The following is a 19,249-nucleotide window of genomic DNA, read 5'->3' as shown; positions in this document are numbered from 1 at the left end:
CTGAATTCTTCATGATTACGATGTAGCTCTAGGTGTCACAGTAGATTTCCACCACTTCACTCTATTGAAAGACCTTAATGTCTTTCAGGATCCAAGTTAGCCACAATGACTCATAGGATGCCATGATGCTGACTTTTACTCTGTTGCTGCTATTGAGGACAAGCAATTGTGTGGGCTACTTCTTGCTAAGCCATGAGATGGACCTAAACCAAACACAAAGAAATATCTACATGTGTACCCACATTTTTGACCCAACCTAAATCACAATATGTGTGAAAGTCTGTTCCACTTAGATATGTGATTTTGTATCTAGAGGTATCCTTCACAGACTCGTAATCTAGCTTTCTAATGTGTCGATGCAAAGTGGTAGAGTAGGCCAACTACGAAGGAGATGTCCATTTGAGTGGCCAAATATAGCAGATTCCTCAACCAATTGTCAAAATCGGGTCAAGTATTTCGACTATGTGACATTCTATGTGTTGAATCCTACTAGGTCAAATATAACAGGTTAAGTGTAGTGGCGGTGTGATGTCAACCTATCTCTGAACCATCAAAGTAATTATTTTCTAGAAACACTCCATTTGGAACCTCTCCAAGGGTCCTCAAGCAATATTTCCCTTGCAAAATGAATGTCTTTCCTTGCTCTTGCCATATCTCAATGCCAATAAAATTGTGGAGAAGGCCAAGGCCACTCATTTCAGCATCCAATTTTTAGTTGCTATTCCCCCCTTTGATTTTTTTTTGGTGATCTCGATCATCCTCTTATTCCCTCTACATGGATGTGCAGGTTTGCATCTAAGGCACCAAATACTCACTAACCTAGTTGTATCGTGTGCATGGCTCCTGTCTTAGCCCTTATCGAGATTGCACACCTTATCACCCTATATAAAGAATTTTGGTGGCTACTCTGCATAAACCTCCTCCTTGAGGTCCCCATTTAAGAAGGCTGACTTGACATCCATCTAATAAATGGACCATGCTAATTGGGGCAGCAAGTGCCATCACAGTCCAAATCGTCTTGATTTTTTCCATAGGAGTGAAGATTTCACCATATCTTAGCTCTTCTATTTGTGCAAAGCCCTTGGCTGACAGTTGGGCCTTATAATTGACCAACATTTCCTTGAATCATAATTTTAACCTTAGAGATCCATTTGGTCCCTCCTATGAGCTCACAAGATGAGCTGGTTTGGCAACAAGATCCCATGTCTAGTTCCTGAGTATATTCATGAAAGTAGTAGTTGATGGATTCTATTGGACAAATGAGAGTTAACAGCCTGGAATGACCAAGCCCAAGGTTTTGGAGTGGCATGCTAGAAGTTGCAGTACTAGAGCAACACAAGTAGTTTGAGGGCTATTGCACATTTTGACTGGGTCATAATTGAGTGAAGCACTTTATAGCCTTGTGTAATCAAGGACTCATTTTGTATACTAGTGTTTGGATCTGGCATAATTTGATTGTTTTTGTGTACAGCTCAATGGTCTAGTTAAAGTATCGGTCGAGTGGAGGACAAAAGACAAGTCTTTCTAAGGGTAGGATGAGTCTCAAAATGTGACCTAGTATTAAAGCATATCATGTTTTTTAGCATCCTTCTTCTCTCCTTAAATTTCCCTCTCCCTTAACCATTGTGTTGCCATCACTGTCAATTACTCCCTCCCCCTCAATCTCCTCCCTAGCCCCATTCCCCTTTCACTATGTTCTCCTTGCAATGCCCCCCTTCCCCCCCGCTCTTCAGTTTTGGTCCCCCTCATTCTCTCCCACTTCCCCTCCTCTCCTTCATGCCTTGGCCCATGATATCAACAAAAGCTTCTATCCCCTAGAACAATTGCCTATGGTTCTGCCCCCTAGTCCTACCCTCTTTACTCAACCTAACCACCACTAACTAAACTAGACCTACCCACTCATCAACTAACCCTCCTCAAGAAAAAAGGGGAAATAAACAAAAATACTATGGGCTTAGCTTGATTGTTCATAATCCTAAGAGGATTTCTGGATATAATAATATACCCAAGGAGGAGTGGCTTTCGATGTGGACATGTCCATTTCCAAAGTCAGGGCGAAAGGTGAAGGTAGTTTTGGTTTGGCCTAAATTTTACATGGAGCTAGTACTATTGCACATCAAAGTCTACCATCTTGATTAGCAACATTGAGAGTTTAAAGAGAAAAACTAGAAAACTTCAACACAATTTAATCATTGATTTTAATTCCATAACTTGTATATTCTTCACTAGTTATGTTCTCCTTATGCACAAGTCATTGACTACAAGAAATGGGTGTTTGGTCTACTTCATGATGTGTTTGTAATTTCTAAGTGCTTGTTTTGGTGCATGATAGGTAAAATTTGAAGAGAGAGAGAGAGAGAGGGGGGGGGGGGAGATGAAGGAATCAATGGGCACATACATTTTTGAATCACATGTTCCAAGTCATGCATTCCAAGTAGCTTTGTGCCATTGTTCCTTGCCCCCTTGGCCCGTTAGTGGGAAACACTTTTTTGTTGAAAGTTTACAAGTGCTCGGGTTGATGCTATTGGTATGTTGAACCTACCTTGTAGTCACATATACCACTTTTTTTGTTTGTAAATATGTGCCATAAATGGGGGCCTCAGTGGGAAATCCTATCTACCACATCATCTCCTACATGTCAGCTGCTGCCACGACTCAGTAGAGCCATGTCATCCAGTCAAAGTAAGCAGTGCCCAGTCATCATGTCTATGTGGATTGCCATGTCACTAATAACACCTTAGTAGTCCAATCAGTAGTCAAATGCCATGTCATCATTAGTGCCATGTGGCACAGCCCCCAACTAGGCACAGTTACTTCTTGCAAGGCACACACAACACCTTGCATGTGCATACAACAGCCACATCATCAGTGCTCAACAGGCACAATCTCTACACAGGCACAGTTTTACATCTTGCATGTGCTCTACCACCTCAGCACAGGGCTTCACAGGCACACCCCTTGCTAGGCACACTTTTTCCATGTGAACACAGTGGCCACATCACCCACATCATCATTTTGCACCTTTTTTGTCCTTCCACGTAGATCAAGCCGTATCTCTTGATCCAGGAAGAATTTGAGGGTGCTCCAACAAGAAAAAACGCTCAATTTTTCATGCTCTACATGCTTTCACATCACACATAAATTTTGGTGCATGTATCACACACTTTTGAGCCTCAATAAAATCCACTTCTTTCATGCACATTAGACTCTACATCGACGCATCTGACCCAACACCTAAAACGAACAAAGAAAATGAATTATTTGCTATTTCATTACTCGAAGTTTGGTCTAGATCTAGTTCAGAGTAGATTAGATCATCCATAGTGGAGAGAACTCCAAAGCAGCCAATCAAAGCCATGCCAAAAAATTCCAAAATATTTCCTACTCAGAGTCGATCCCTTCACCCACATGCAGTTTCACATCATTACATTACTTGAAACCTAGCATTTCTCAATTCAGTGAGTAGACTTTAGAGTGTTCAAAGACAATGACTAATTGCTCACTGGGCAGATAGCACATGATTTGATTTCACACACACATGCCATCATTGTAAAGCCTATTTGATTATTTTTTTGGCATTGTGATCATCATTTCCAACCTTGTAAATCCTCTTGGATATCCCCGGCATCATTTTCCATAAGCCTTGTAACAGATTGGATTATATTGTGTAGTTCTATCTTCACTAACAGTTCAAATTTCACTTGACATAGTCAGTGTTTTGTAGTTGATTCAGATAGTGATAGAGGAAATCATTCCAATTGAGGAAGATTCCAAGGATGAGGAAACGTATCCACCAACATGCTAACATTCAGTGCAACTAATGTCATAAGTTTGGACACTATGAAAGAGATTGCCGCAAGAAGCAGTATGACCAAGGCGGTCAATCCAGCAGCAATCAAGGGAATTTCCAGGGAAGAGGAAATCATCGTGGTGGACATTCAAGTCACGGTCATTATGCCAATGAACCTGAGAATATGTTTCTTGCAAGTGAGGATATGCAGAAGACTAAAACATTGTATCTTGACATTGATTGCAATTCAAAAGGGGAATGTAGTTATCAAGTTGACCAAGAATTGAATCAAGATCCTTGGTACATCGACAATGGTGCATCATCTCATATGACAAAGCATCAAGAATGGTTCAAATGGATGAAACCATTAGAAGGATAGAAGAATGTCATATACATAGCAATAGATAATACACCGAATCCAGTTCAACAGAAAGGCATCGTCCCTATGAACAATTTCACTGGTACGAAAGGATTGGTGAAAGATGTACTTAGTTTGAGATAGAATACATAGAAAGTTATCCGAGGTTGCATGGATAGTGTGACAGTGACTATGCCAGAGATTATGAGACTAGGAGATCGACACGGGGATATGCATTTTCCTTGGTCAAGGCGCTATATCATGGGTTGCCAAACAAACATCCAACTATTTCTTTGTCTTCAATTGAAGTAGAATATAGGGCACTCACTATAGGTGCATGTGAGGCTATATGGCTCAGAAGACTATTGTTGAAAACATATTACTTTGATGAATCAAAGCCAACAACAATATACTATGATAACCAATCAACTCAAGCATTGGCCAAGAATCCAGTATATCACTCCGGGACAAAGCACATTGATGTCATAGAATACTTCATCAGAGAAAGAGTGTTACTTGGTGACATCACACTACAACATTGTGATAACAAAGAAAATGTTACAGACATCTTTACCAAGCCACTTGGCAAAGAGATTTTCAAGAAGCAATGACAAGCTCTTGGTTTGATGCAGAGAAAGGACATCCCCATTAAAGGGGTGTGATGGAATGTAATGCTCAGTCTTTCTTCGATTCCCCAGAACCATCATCTTGAGGGAAGGCCTACTTCATGAGGTTGATCTTGAGGGAAGGTGTTGAGAAACCATCTCAACATCATGTGATCATATGTGCATAGCACTAACCCAATAAATTGCTAGGGTTATATGCCCTAACCCTAACCCTAAAAGGGTTTGTATATATTCTACATTTTCCACTAAATCTAGATAGTGTACAGTTAGTCATTTGTGGTGTGCTCTCTAGCTGTGCCCTCTCTCCTCATCTCCACTCTTCTTCTCTCCTCTCTTCATATTTTGTCAGTTACTAGTGCTAAATAGTATTTAGCACATTGTTATGATTGCAAAGGACTTCATTGGCATTGTTAGAAACTCAATAGTAGTGCTATACTAGTACTTTACACTGCTAAGTACTAGAATGGGACTAGTATACTTCTTAGCCGTACTATTGTTAACATTACCACACTAGTTAACACACCTACCTATTAGCATAACACTACCATGAGTGCTTGTAGTGCTAATAGATATATGTAATAATTGGCACTATTATGATAGGAAAGTGCTTTAGTGGAATTGCTAGCAATTTATTAGCAGTGATGTGCTAAATGACCTAACATTGCTAAGTACTAACATAGCACTAGTATACTTCTTAGCCATGATACTAGTTAGCAATGCTAAACAGTAGTTGCTAATACTAAATATAGCTAGCACGCCTACTCACTAAGCTAGTTCTCACAAGGCAGTGCTAGTTCATAGAGTAGTAGTGCCAACTGGTGGTGAAATACTGGTTTAATAACTAAAACTATGGTTTATTGTAGATGATCCCAAAAGACATTAAGTGGACCTACTAGAGACAAAGAAGTATGAAAATGACTGCGCAATTGCTGAGGCCACACATGAAGCTACACATGAAGCTACAACTGAGCTCAACGGTGATACTAGTTCTAGCAGTGAGTCAGATGATGCTACTATGTTGAATGCACAGCTTGCACGAGCAGTGACTGCTTTGACTTAGCTGACTCAAAATTTGGGTCAGATTGTGCAAACAAATGCCAAGAAGAAGAAGAAATCAAGAAAGCACAAGCACGGAAAGAGTAAGTACACACATGCATCATCTTCTCATGGCGGACCGTACACTCATGCATCAGTTTCCCATGAGGGACAACCATTAAAAATGACTCAAAAAGTGACTTCTAAGAGAGAACAATCCCCCAAAATAGCATTTGAGAAAGAGGTAAAAAAAGTACAACCAGTGCAACAATATATGAGCAGCCAGCACAAGGTCTTGGTTTGGATACTTCTACTCCTCAAAATAATAATGTGCAGTCCATAAATGTGGCTCAGCCACCTCAGCCATATTTGAGGCAGCAACCTAAATATTTTGGTACAGATTCTATCTTTGATGCTATGTTGATTTCACCGCCAACTGGACATAGAAAGCAAGCCATGTATGACAATGTGGGAATGCAGCCAGGCATGCAAGCCACAACATATGCTCCCATGCCTAATGTTGAGCCAAGCATGGATCTCCCTAGTTAAGGGAATGCTGCAAAAATACAGCCATCTTTGGGACAGCCAATATCAAATGTATATAAAGAATTTAAGGATGGTGGTTCTCATGTCAAGTTTGAGACATATAATGGAGTACAGGACAGGTACAAAGTCCTCACATTCCTTCAACAGTTTGATGCTGCATTTCTTAGGGGTTTGTTTACAGAAGCATCCAAAATGAGGAAGGTTGCCACATTTTTGAAAGGCAATGCACTTAAGTGGTACACCAACTCTGACGTCAAAATTTGATATTTTTTATTTGGCATTGATATTGTTTTCTTCTATGTTTGATAAGTGTGTTACTCAAGAGTATGCCTGAAGATTATGATCATATTGTTACCACTTTGAAAAATCTTCCTAATCCTAATCTTGAAGGTCTTATCTCTGCTCTCCAAGAAGAAGAAAGGCACATGGAGCTCCGGAAAGGCAATGACACAGCCTATGCCATAAAAATCCAGAAGGGCAAGTTTTCACCTTGCAATCATTGTGGGAAGACAAATCACCTCTCAAAGGACTGCTTCAAAATCAATCCATGTAAACATTGTGGCAAAAACAATCATCATGAAAGGTTTTGTAGAGCCAAAAAGGAAGCAACTTCAAAGACAGAAAATGCCAATCTACTTTCAATTGATGTGCCTCCACAAGATGAGGCATCCTTTGAAGATTATGCTTTTTGAATCATCTCTATGTATGCTCCAGATCTCTCTTTTGTTGAGTCAAGGTACTCAGCCTGGATAGTCCTCCAAAATGAATGAAATAAACTATTGTGTTTTGTGTGTTTTGTAAACACCTCTGGTCACCATATGATGTAGGCCATGTGTATGTGTTTTCTCCATGGTATCTCCTGCAGACATTGTGTGCATGTACATGCAGGGGAGATAACCATTGGAAGATCTTTTGTATCCCTTTTGTTTACCTTACACCCATGGGAACCCTTGCTAGCTTGAGATCCTAGCCATTGATAGATCCATGACCACCATGAGATGGCATGTGACACCTTGTGCTAGATGTATCCTTGACATAGCCTGAGGCATTCCCTTGAGGGGGGGTTTGTTGGGATATCTCAAGTTGTATGCCTCAGGCACAACTTGGTTTCTATGTGTGTGTGATAGAGGCACAATTAGGTGCCCATAAGCACAATTAGGTGGTGGTAGAAGCCACATAGGATGATTGAGAGAATCTAGGAGCAGATTGAGGAGATGATTGTGGAGCTCAGAGGTCATCAGTGATGTTAGTGATCATGTAAGAGGTGCCTACTTAAGGACCTCATCTTTCTTCATTCCATAAGCAAGAATTCTGAGTTTGTGTCCACTCCATGCTTTCTTTTCAGTTTACCAACACTAGGGGGATGGTCTTGATGAATTCTGAATGTCAAGAAGTATGGGCAAGAGGACAAAGAGCTTCCAGGTATCACAACTAACAATGCAGCTGAGTATAATGCTTTGATTCTTGGTTTGCAGGGTTGTCTTCAAAGTCAAGTTAAAGAATTGAAAGTAAGAGGAGAATCTCAACTTATTATAAAGCAAATGCAAGGGCATTACAAGACAAGAAGTCCTCGTTTGAAGAAGCTTAATCAAAAGGCTATGGTACTATGTAGTCAATTTGATTTTTGCAAGTTTGTTCATATAAACAGAAAAGAAAATCAAAGGGTAGATGAGTTAGCTACTCAAGCTAATGTAGTACAAGACTGGGAGTGGTTTCTTTGGTAGACAATGGATGGCCAGAACTGCAAGATGTTCAGCAATATGTAGAAGAAGGTATGTTTCCTCGAGGGTTAACTCCACAACAGAAGTAGAGATTGGTAGGAAGGCTTGTCTCTATACTATTATTGATGACATTCTTTATAAATTGGGAAAAGACAAGGTGCTCCGTCGTGTGGTCCATCCCATGGAGACTACGAGAATCCTAGAAATGTGTCATGAATGCTCCGGTCATTTTGCTATTATTGGTAAGAGATCTTGGGAAAGAGAATGTTGTGCGTGCTCAGGGGTGAGGAACGGATAAAAGAATATGGGATGGAAGAGGAGAATTCTTAATGCAGGTTACTTTTAGCCACGCCTCCATAAGGATGTATATGAATGGTGCCGAAGTTGTAAAGTATGTCAAAAGTTTGGAAGGCGACAGTTGATTCCTGGGCCCTTGAAGCCTATTCCAGCAAATGGATCATTTGAGAGGTGGGGGTTGGACTTTGTGGGACCACTCCCTCGCTCATCTCAGGGCAAGCATTATTTATTGGTGGCCACAGATTATGCGACTCGGCGGGCAGAGGCCAAGGCCACAGTCAATAGCAAGGCAAGCACAGTTGCAAAATTTCTCTTTAATCAAATTTGTTCACGCTTTCATTGTCCTTTGGAAATTCTCACTGATGGAGGAACCTCTTTTAGAAATGAACTAATTAAAGATGTGGTGCATAAGCTAAAGATAAATCATAGCATGTCCACGCCATACTATCCCCAATGTAATGGCTTGGCTGAGAAAACAAATGGATTGTTGTGCAATTCAATGGGAAAGCTTGTAGACACTAAGAAAAGTAATTGGGATAGGCACTTGGCAGAAGTTTTATGGGCTTACAGAACCACACACAAGCTAGCTATTGGGTTTACACCATTCCAATGAGTGTATGGAATAGAAGCCATTTTACCCATTGAATTGAAGATACATAGTCTTCGCACTGCTGTTGCAAGAAAAGAAGGACATGAGGATGCCTATGCTCAACGCTTGGTATAGCTAGAAGCCTTGGATGAATGCAGATTACAAGCCTTACAAAACTTGGAAGCTTCTCAAAAAAGACGCAAGGCCGGTTTTGACACCAAATTACAAAAGAAGAAAGATATTGCAGAAGGAGATTTGGTCATGAGATTTGATAGCCGTCTGGACAAGCGGATAGATAAAAAGTTTATCGACCAATGGGAGGGACGATATCAAGTCAAAAAGAAGTTCACGAACGGAACCTATCAGCTTGAGGATGTTGATGGCATAGTGATACCCGGATGCACCAATGAGTATTGCCTTAAATTCTTCTATGCTCGACCACCTTGAGGACCAGCAGACCCTCTCTGTCACTACAGAGGATCTGCTAGGGGGGGAAGATGTGATGCCAAAAATTGATATTTTTTATTTAGCATTGGTATTGTTTTCTTCTATGTTTGATAAGAGTATCAAGTGATAGCCTAGCGACTCTCACTTATTTCTATTTTCTAAGATATTGTATGAGATTGAGAGGATGAGTGGAATGGATCATTATAAATACCATAGGTATGAATTATAAATACCTTGGTATGGGTGAGAGTTATTTGTGTATAGAAAATTATGGGATTTTTAGAAAATAGGAAGAGTGAATCATATAAAGAGGTGGGCTCATATCCATGTGTTCCAATAATATAAGAGAGATCACATGCCAAGCGTATTAAAGGCATGTGGAGGAGTGTGGAGTCAAGAGGAATCTTTCTAGAATTCCTATGTGGAATAAGGAGGATATGGACATATGGAAAAGAGAGGGTCCCCATGGGCTCCATGTGGGAAAACTCTTGACTTTCTCAATATTTTAAGAGTCTTGAGCATCTTTTGATGGAACACATGGCAAGAGTAGCCAAAAAGGACATGGATAGTGACATACGAGCTTATGTGATTGATGGGGAAAGGAATCTACAGGGAGCAATTGTAAATGGGTGAAGGAGAGTGAAAAAATCTCTATAAAAGGAGCCCTCCTCTCCATTGTTCATCATCTCTTCCACCATTAGGCCTCATGTTGTTGTAGCTCTAGTCTCCTCAAGCCTCTTCCATAAGCCTTCTCTCCCTCTTGTAAATATTCTCTTATGTAAACTCTTGAGTCCATCTCTCTCTAGTTCATTCTCTCTCTATGAGTAGTCTTGGAGCTTTCACTCCCTCTTAGTATTTTGAGCTAATTGTAAAGGTATCTATGAAGAAGGTGTAACCTTTTCCCGAAACCGACCCATCTGACACAATCATCCCCTTCAAACTCCTTGATTTATATCAGTTCATGTCATGTTGAGCCGCAAGATCTTCTTTCAACAACGTATCGCTCTTCTCTTTGGCGCAGACCGGCTTGCTGAGATTATAGCCTCCGCTAATCCTTTCCTTCTCCCTATGCTTGAGTATAACATTACTTGGGATGTTACCATCTTCATTCTCATCTAAGGGAGGATAGTATGGTGTGGTTTCTTGGTATAAAAGCTTCTTTTTAATGTCCCTTTCCCAGTGATGAATATCTCTATCACTCAATTCAAAAGTAGTAGGAAGTGAAGAGGTGCGTGAAGTTATTACTCCCAACTTCATGTCACACCAACCTTATGCTTCATGGAGATGCACCTGCTACTTGGCTGGAATTTAAGCAAGTGTTTTCTTCTACTTGGCTTACTCCAACTTTTGAAGTTGAAGTACTTTCACATTGGCATGACTTGTCATACAAACTTTGCAAGAATCTTGATGATTATACCAAGAGGTTTTGGGATGTTTTGCTGCCATTGAGCTCTTACAAGCATGTTTCTTTGAAAGAGCAAATAGAGAGGTACTGTTGTGGATTGACTAGTGAGCTACGTGATTATTGCATCAAAACCAAGGTGGGTTTCATGACTCAATTAATTGAGAATGCAAGGACAGCATATGCATGGATGCAAGAGAAGAATTTGGGCTTTATGGACAGCAAGAAAGAAGACAACAAACGGGCTGCCAAACACCAGGATAAGGACATCAAATCTGAAAATAAAAATTATGGCAAACGATCGTTTCGAAAGCGAGGAAAAGCCCAATTCAAAGTTGGTCAAAGGTGTAGACAACCTAATAAACAGCCCCGTACCAAGTTATCTGATCAAGAGAAAAAGTCACTCATGGAGCAAAACAAATGTTTTATATGCAAAGGAGAGGGACACCGCTCTTATGATTACCCATCCAAGAAAAGGGACAGGTCAGATGATGATAATAATGGTGATAAATAGGCTGATCAGAAGGGCAAAAGGCCCAAACCTTCCGTAGGACTTCTTCCAGATGTGATTGGGAGTTTGCCACATGCACATGATGAAGAGGAAATGAAAAAGACTAAGATGTGCAGAGCATGGGGAAAAATCAGAAATCAGAATTGCTTGTTTTTCTCTAATTCTGGGGCAAAGGCGAATTTCATAACTCTTGATATGGCAGGAAGGCTTGGCATCAAGCCTGAGGAAATGGGGCCATCCGGCATGTGTGATATGGCCAACCCTGAACTCAACACATCTGTCACTCCTATCATTGGCAACTTGAGGATGCATATCCAAGGATATCAGGATGCAAAGGACTTCTATATTATGCCTTTGCCAGAGTGTGATGCTTTGCTTGGGATGCCTTGGATGTACAAGGTGGGGGCTGATGTGCAGATGAGAAACAAGAAGATTTCTTTAACTCATATAGGCAAAAATCATGTACTTGATGTAAAGTTGAAAGGAGAGTCCATCACTATAGTTTCAGCTTCTTGTATTTCCAATGTAATAAAGCGTCATATTTCAGTGTACTTGATTTTTGTCAAATAGGACAGCCAACCAGTTCAAGAAGGCTCTACTCTTTTTGCTTTAGATAGAGAAAGGGCTGCTTTTATTTCAGATTTTCAGGATTGTTTCTCAGATGCACTTCCTCAAGAATTACCTCCCAAGAGGCCCGAGAATCATCAAATTGATATAATTCCAAGAAGGTCACCGCCTAATATACCTCCCTATTGTGTTAGTAAGGCACAACAGGAAGAGATAATATCACAAGTGAAGGAACTCTTGGAAAAGGAATTAATACAACCAAGTAATTCTCCTTACTGTTCCCCTATGTTGCTTGTGCAAAAGAAGGATGGCAGTTGGAGAATGTGTATTGATTATAGGGCTTTGAATAAAGTCACAATTAAGAACCGTTTTCCAATTCCACACATTGATGATATATTGGATCGGTTGGAAGGTTCCTCAATGTTCAGTCGTATTGACCTTAAAAGTGGATACCATCAGATAAGGATACGGCCTAAAGATGTCTATAAGACTGCCTTCCGTACTTCATTTGGCTTATATGAGTTCCTTGTGATGCCTTTTGGTTTGACTAATGCACCTGTCACTTTCAATAGAATGATGGACAGAATTTTTAGAGCACACAGAAAGTTTGTGAGCACTTTCTTCAATGACATCATTGTGTTCTCTAAAAATGAGCAGGAGCACAAGAAACACCTCACTATTGTGTTTCAAGAGTTGAAAAGACACAAGCTCTTAATAAACACTAAGAAAAGTGAGTTCTTTATGCATGAGATTCATTTTCTCGGTCATATAGTGTCAAAGGATGGAGTCAAGATGGATCCTGTAAAAGTTGAGGCCATAAGGAGTTGGCCAATTTTGAAAAATCTGCATTAAGTTAGAAGCTTCCTTGGGTTGTGTTCATACTATCGAAGGTTTATAAAGTGCTTTGCGGAAATTGCTTCTCCCTTGCATGCTTTACAGAAGAAAGCTATACCGTTTCAGTGGGGACCAAAGGAAAATGCAACCTTTGAAGAGCTGAAGCAAAAGTTGTGTTCTGAACCCGTTATTATCTTGTCAGATCTTGCAAAACCCTTTGCTGTAACTTGTGATGCATGTGGGAACAGCATAGGAGGCACTTTGATGCAAGATGGCAGAGTGGTTGCATATGAGAGTAGAGTTCTCAAAGATGTTAAATTGTACTTGTAAACATACAAGAAGGAAATGTTAGCAGTGATACATGCTTTGACCACGTGGAAACATTACCTTCTTGGAGCTGATTTTTATGTGCAAACAGATCGTCAGTCACTTAGACATTTTCTCACGCAGAGAAAATTATCTGAAAAGCACATGAGATGGGCTAACTTCCTCTCAATGTTTCATTTTCAAATTCAACATGTGCCGGGTAACAAAAATGTCGTGGCTGATGCACTTTCCAAGAAACCACAGCCTGAAGCAGTCTCCAAGAAACCCAGTGTTTCAGCAGTGAGCATTGCTTACAACAATGTGTTAGATGTGATGAAAGATCAATATGTTAATGATGCTGATTTTTCAACTATTTATGATCAGCTTTCTGATGGTCAAAGGCATGATCACTATATGTTGAAAGAGGGTTTCATTTTGATGCATGGACAACTCTATGTCACTGATCAGATGCGACAGAAAGTCGTAATGGAAAGTCACCCTCCTCCATATGCAGGACATAGGGGAATTACAGCAGTGGAGCAATACTTTTATTGGCCATCTTTGAGGAAAGATGTGGAAGAATATGTGAGAACATGCATGGTTTGTCAAAAAGTAAAGTTTAACAGGCAGAAGGCACCTGGGTTGTTACAACCTTTGCCAATTCCGAATAGACCATGGCAAAGCATAGCTATGGATTTTGTGTTTGATCTTCCACATACTCCTACTGGACATGATGGATTGTGGACAATAATTTGCAGGTTTAGCAAACAAGCCCACTTTGTGCCAGTAAGAAAGAAAATTACAGCAAATCAAATGGCCAAATTGTTTTTGCAGCATGTCTTCAAGTATCATGGGATGCCTGAATCCATACTCAGTGATAGAGATCCGAGGATGACCAGCCTCTTTTGGAGAGGGTTGTTTGAAAATATGGGCACTACGCTGAATTTTTCATCATCTTTTCACCCTCAGTCTGATGGACAATCAAAGCAGGAAAACTCTACCATCTTGGATATGTTTAAATGCTATGTCTCAGACCACAAAGGCAAATGGGAGCATTATTTGCCTTTGTTGGAATATGCTTACAATAATACGGTGCACACATCCACAAGTAAAGCATCTTTTGAAATAGTGGAAGGTGCCAGGAAGATACCTCCCATTTTGCATACAAAAGAGAAAATCTTCGAAGCTGATCATTTTGTGGAAAGCCTTGAAGAGGCTTACAAGAAGATCAAATATGCCTTGCATAGAAGTCGAGACAAGCAGAAAAGAGCAGCAGATAAGCACCGCAGGGAATTGGTATTCACAGAAGGTGATTGGGTTTTGCTGAAAAATAAGAAAGGCAAGGAAAGGTTGTACACAAAGCTGAACATGTGTTACCATGGTCTTTTCCAGGTTTCTGAAAAGATAAACGAGGAAGCTTATAGGCTGAAGTTGCCTCCGCATTGGAAGATACATAATGCCTTTCATGTGAGCTTATTAAAGCAATATCATGGAGATGTTCCCGAGGATTTACCTGATGAGGTACAGCCTGAAGTGGAAGAACAGGATGAACTTCTGGTCCCATAGTAGATTCTGGCACAGAGATCGAAAGCTCAAGGGTAAAGTTATCCGTCACTACTTGGTAAAATTTCAAAATTACCCATCACTTGATGCGAAATGGATGGAGGAAGGTCAACTGACAGATTCACATGGGATATTGCAGCTTTACCTTGATGCTTTCCAGTTAGAGCCGACTGCAGTCCAGGCTCCTACAGGTAGTTCGGCAGAGCGAGCGTCTGGAGCATTACCTGGTGTTCGAGAGGGGGGTAGCACCTCCACTCCCTCAGTACACACGGGCTCAGTGTGATTTCATGAGGTCGCTTGATGACACTGTATGTTTCATCCGAGATACTGAGCTGATAGTATTTCTGCGGTGAGACTTCATGATATTGATGCATCTTGACTATTGATCGCCGGGGATCACATAGATTTTGAGCAGTGTATACGGATGGATGCATGCCTCTCCTAGCCATATTTTCACTGTCTCTGTATACTAAAGCTACGGCTTTCTTGTATACTCTTTCATGCTATACCCTTTGCTGTTTCAAGAGAGGGGTCTGTCACGGAGGCATGAAATTCTAAGTACTTTAATGTACTACAAGACCGTGACAACTTTGGTTTTAAAAGTCCAAGCGTGGGCTTAATAATGTGTAATTAAACGCGCCATGGTGCCTAGCACATAAGCGTAATTAATCCCTAGGCCCAAAGGCATTCCAAGGAATTAAAAGAGTGGCTGTTGGGAAACGATAATGTGACATTTTTAATGGGCCTCCTAGAGGGCCATGTACCTTCAGTGGCCCCCCTAGAGTTCCAGGTGGCTCTAGTGTCTTCTACATGCTCCTTTGCCATTCCTGGACCTTCCTGGGCCTTCTAAATTTCACATGTGTGGTTTTCTCTCTCATCTTCTCCCTTTGTTGAGATTTTGGATTGGTTTTTCAGCCTCCTTTAGCTGAATTCCGTTTTTCTTCATAACTCCTCACCCGTTTGGATTCCTAAACTCCCATTTGGCCCGATGGCTTCCCCTCTGCCTCCCCTTCGCAGTGATATGCTTTTCCCTCCGTGCATTTGGTAGAACGAGCAAAGCTGAGCACTTCTTTTGCTGGTCGAACTTGCAAAAGTGACTTTTTCTGACCTTTTTGCTTCTACAGCCTCCTGGGCCTCTCCTCTTGCAAAGCGACAACTTTCTGTTGAATTTCGAGTGATTCCACGCACTGGTTGACTGTTTTTTCTCAGTTTTGAAGGACTTTCCGACGATGAAACTTCTCCAAAACCTTCTCAATGCATTCCTCTCTAAAGCACACTTCTTTTGAGCCTAAGAACTCCCACTTCTTCGCGACAGAAGTGCTTCTTTTCACATTTTTCAGTGGAATTCTTGCTGGTCGACTCTTGTAAATGCTCTTTCTTCAGCCTTTGCACTCCTCTTTGGCTGAGAATGCAATTGGGCATTGGCTACTATGTCCTCTTGGCGATTGAGGATTTCGTTTGAGTTTTCAGGGCTTGGTGAGTTGTGATTTTACTGCTGCAATTTCTTTTTGCCATAAGCTATTGGTTAGCCTCGTGTGCTGCCTCTTTCTAGGTTCACAGGTGCCAAGGAAGTGTGCTACATGAGTCATTCTTTGGTGATTTTACTTTTGATGATTTTATTTTGAAGCTTTGAAAAGCTTTGTGAATGCCATCTGGAAACCACTCAAAGAGAGTGCGGCTGGGGTGCAGTGTGATTACATCCCAATGGAATTGCACTTGAAAAAGAAAATGCCTTTGGATTAAACCTATGGGTTAAGTACACTTATGTGATGGTGTTCTATGCTTGAAAGCCTTGCGAAGGCTCAGTGAATTAGGACTGCGTGCTCAGTTGCAGGGAAGGTCTCCCAGTTGCAACTTGTAATCATTTCACCGTGAAATATAAAGAAATACTGAAAAGGGCGCCACGGTGTTTGGGGCCAATCGAGTGCACTTGTCTATGTTTGTTGAGCAGGGGCATTCTAGCCTCCATCCCTTTTTCAGTGGTTTTGTTTGTGAACAAATGGGTAAATGCCAAATGGTGATCATGCAATGGTTAATGGTTGTGATATATGCTTTGTGAGCTGTAAATAAGTGCTAAAGTGATTAAAGGTTTAGTTCCACTGTCCTCTGAGTGATTAAAGGCCGGTTTCAATCTGACTAGGGGTCAGAACTAGTTAGAACCATTAGAGATAGAGGTAGTGCTGTTTCAGCTATGAAGCGCCCTCTTTGTATAGAATACCTCCAATCCATGGACACATTCTTAGGTCTTCAAAGCCCCTTTACCTTCTGAACATTGATCAAGTAGACCATCATATATGTTTCACTAACAAGGGTGGTCCAGCATCTACTGATGTTTAAGGAATGCTAATAATGTACTGTGAATTTATTAGTAAGTCTAACCCTAATGAGGCAAGGTTTGGGGTAAAGCTAGGTAAGCGTGAAATCAAGATGAACCACCGAGAAACCCTCATGGATATGTCCGCAATCACATGATCTAATTCAATAAGAAACATCCTTATAAAAGATGATGAACAGCAATTCTTATAGATTCAATGACAACTTGAAATGACAAGCATATCTGAATAGTGAGTCACCCCATAGTTTTCCTTGCCCAATCCACAACTCAATCATGGCCCACTTCAATCATGACTTGATTATAGGGATTTTGCTTGGGAGTCAGCAGTGGCTGAATCAAAGATTTCTAGGGTCTCTTAGGCGTCTTCCTTCGGTGATCATATGGGAGTCTAGCCAACATGCAAACTCCAGTCCAACAAAGTATTGGATAAACATATGCCAACCATAACACATTTTACATCGCTTGTCAGGATTGACATGCTAAAAGACTTTCTTTACAGACTACAGATTACAATGCAACACCCAGGAATATAAGGTCCAAGAAAAAACAGTGGAGAGCTTAGGGCCAACAGTGGAAAATGCTTACAGCTTATAATGATCTTGCCAGTAACTCCATCCACCTTACTCCGAAAGATTATAATCAAATACCATGGAAAGAGCCCTGCAAAAGTCTATAACATCGCCTGTTGACTTGCAAGGACATCCACGTCTGCGAGTAATTCTTTACACATAAGACAGCATTGGCTCACACATTAAGTCTCACTTTGTTAGCAAAACCAAATAGCAGACATAAAAGTGCTCCATTCCCAGGTCACCAATTGCTTTTTAACTGATTCCAGCCTGATGCGCAGTCCATTAGGCTCCATCTCGACACACGGGTATCTCCGAGTATTCTATGACAACCTGCTTGCATTGAGAGGAGATGACTTTGAAGGCGCTTGCCACAAAAACATTGGTTAATCATAATCCTCAGATTCACTCTTATCATGCTGGATGCTGGGGCCTTCGACAACAGCCTTAATGGGGCTAGATGCAGACTTTTTAGAAGGCTGAGGGTGCTCCTCTTCATCATCTGCATCTTCCTCCTGCTCTACAACCTCAACATGTGCTAAGATTGTTAAGTATAAATCATCTATCTGAAATTTGTTTCATGTGCTGTAACCTGACGTTCAAAAACCAGTTAAAAAGACCAGTTATGATTGAAGCTCAAAGAGCACAACCTCATCTTCCTTGGACAAATCCTTTTTCATATTTGGGGAAACGTGGAAAATGCATGAAGACATGAAGTACATGATTATGCAAAGTGAAGGATATCGACATCCTGAGCTGTCCCTCCTGCCATGATGTTCACCAAATCTTGTTCGACTTGCTGCACCAACTCAGGCTGCAGAAACCATCAAGGAGCCCTCTTCGGTTGGTTCAGATGCCCCAGAGCAAAATGTTTAAAATTTACAGTATGAGCTTAGAAATTATTATTACAGTGCAAGCAGGAACAAATTCTCAGTCAAAAGATAGTCCGTACACTTTTATTGAAAGCAGTTATACTAATTACAATGCATTGATGTACTGTCTAACCATGCTCTAACAAGTTCCAAAAATGAAATTTCCAACTATTGTTAACCCATTGTTTCATTAAAAAGACAATCTCTCACATGTGTGTGCGTGTGTGCATAGATGCACATGGCCATCTAGTTATCTATGCACAGCCCTGTACATAAGCAGATGAAAAAGAGAATGAATGAATTAACGATTCATTTTATAAATGTCTTCAAAAGACCAAAAAGGGGTGTACAAGTGCATATGACCATCAAGCCAACTATGCACGGCCTGTGCCTGAGCAGATGATCCAGAGATTGATTGATTGATTTTATAAATGTCTTCAAAAGACCAAAAAAGGGTCTAAGACACACATGCATACAAGTCTACAAAGTACCAAATGGGAGAGCCTAAGTATTTCTCTTACACTTAAGTACAGAAGAAACCAAAAATCTTATCAAGTGCCAGCAAGATCTCAAGCCTTGTACTCTACATGCTCATCTGCAATGAGGGACAAGAAAGTGATCCACTCACCAATAGTGGTCATTCATTTGAAGGGGGAGATATCTTAGACATCCCTTTCTGTCTGACTGGCTTCAAATCGTACATATGACTGGCTGAAAAATCATGGCCTCCAGGCGAAAGAACTATGCATCCTGTGTACATCTCCAATGTGGACTGAATCTGTACAGATGAGGGCATCGAATCCAGAGTGCGTGTCATCTTCCCATCTCAAATCTCCCCGTGTCAGCCATGAAGATCTGAGCAGGTTCAATGCTGAGCACCC

The 19,249-nt window shown here is 40.9% G+C and overlaps 1 protein-coding gene across 1 annotated transcript in view; it reads right to left on the bottom strand.

The window, feature by feature from the left end:
* Window positions 1-17,457: 17,457 nt before the first annotated feature.
* TAF7 (TBP-associated factor 7) overlaps window positions 17,458-19,249 on the bottom strand; it is a 44,952-nt gene continuing 43,160 nt past the window's right edge. Inside the window, exons 4-5 of the mRNA XM_087372611.1 lie at window positions 18,241-18,310; window positions 17,458-18,031 (exon numbers count right to left, since the gene is read on the bottom strand). Coding sequence (XP_087228737.1) covers window positions 17,883-18,031; window positions 18,241-18,310 — 219 coding nt within the window. The 3' untranslated portion in view covers window positions 17,458-17,882. The remainder of the gene's footprint in view (window positions 18,032-18,240; window positions 18,311-19,249) is intronic.

The sequence above is a fragment of the Dipteris shenzhenensis genome, chromosome 3 (assembly GCF_047967505.1).
Source record: "Dipteris shenzhenensis isolate YYH24624 ecotype China chromosome 3, Dip_SZ_1.0, whole genome shotgun sequence".
NCBI lineage: Eukaryota > Viridiplantae > Streptophyta > Polypodiopsida > Gleicheniales > Dipteridaceae > Dipteris > Dipteris shenzhenensis.
Note: the sequence above shows the minus strand (reverse complement) of the source record. Positions and strands in the feature narration are given on the sequence as shown.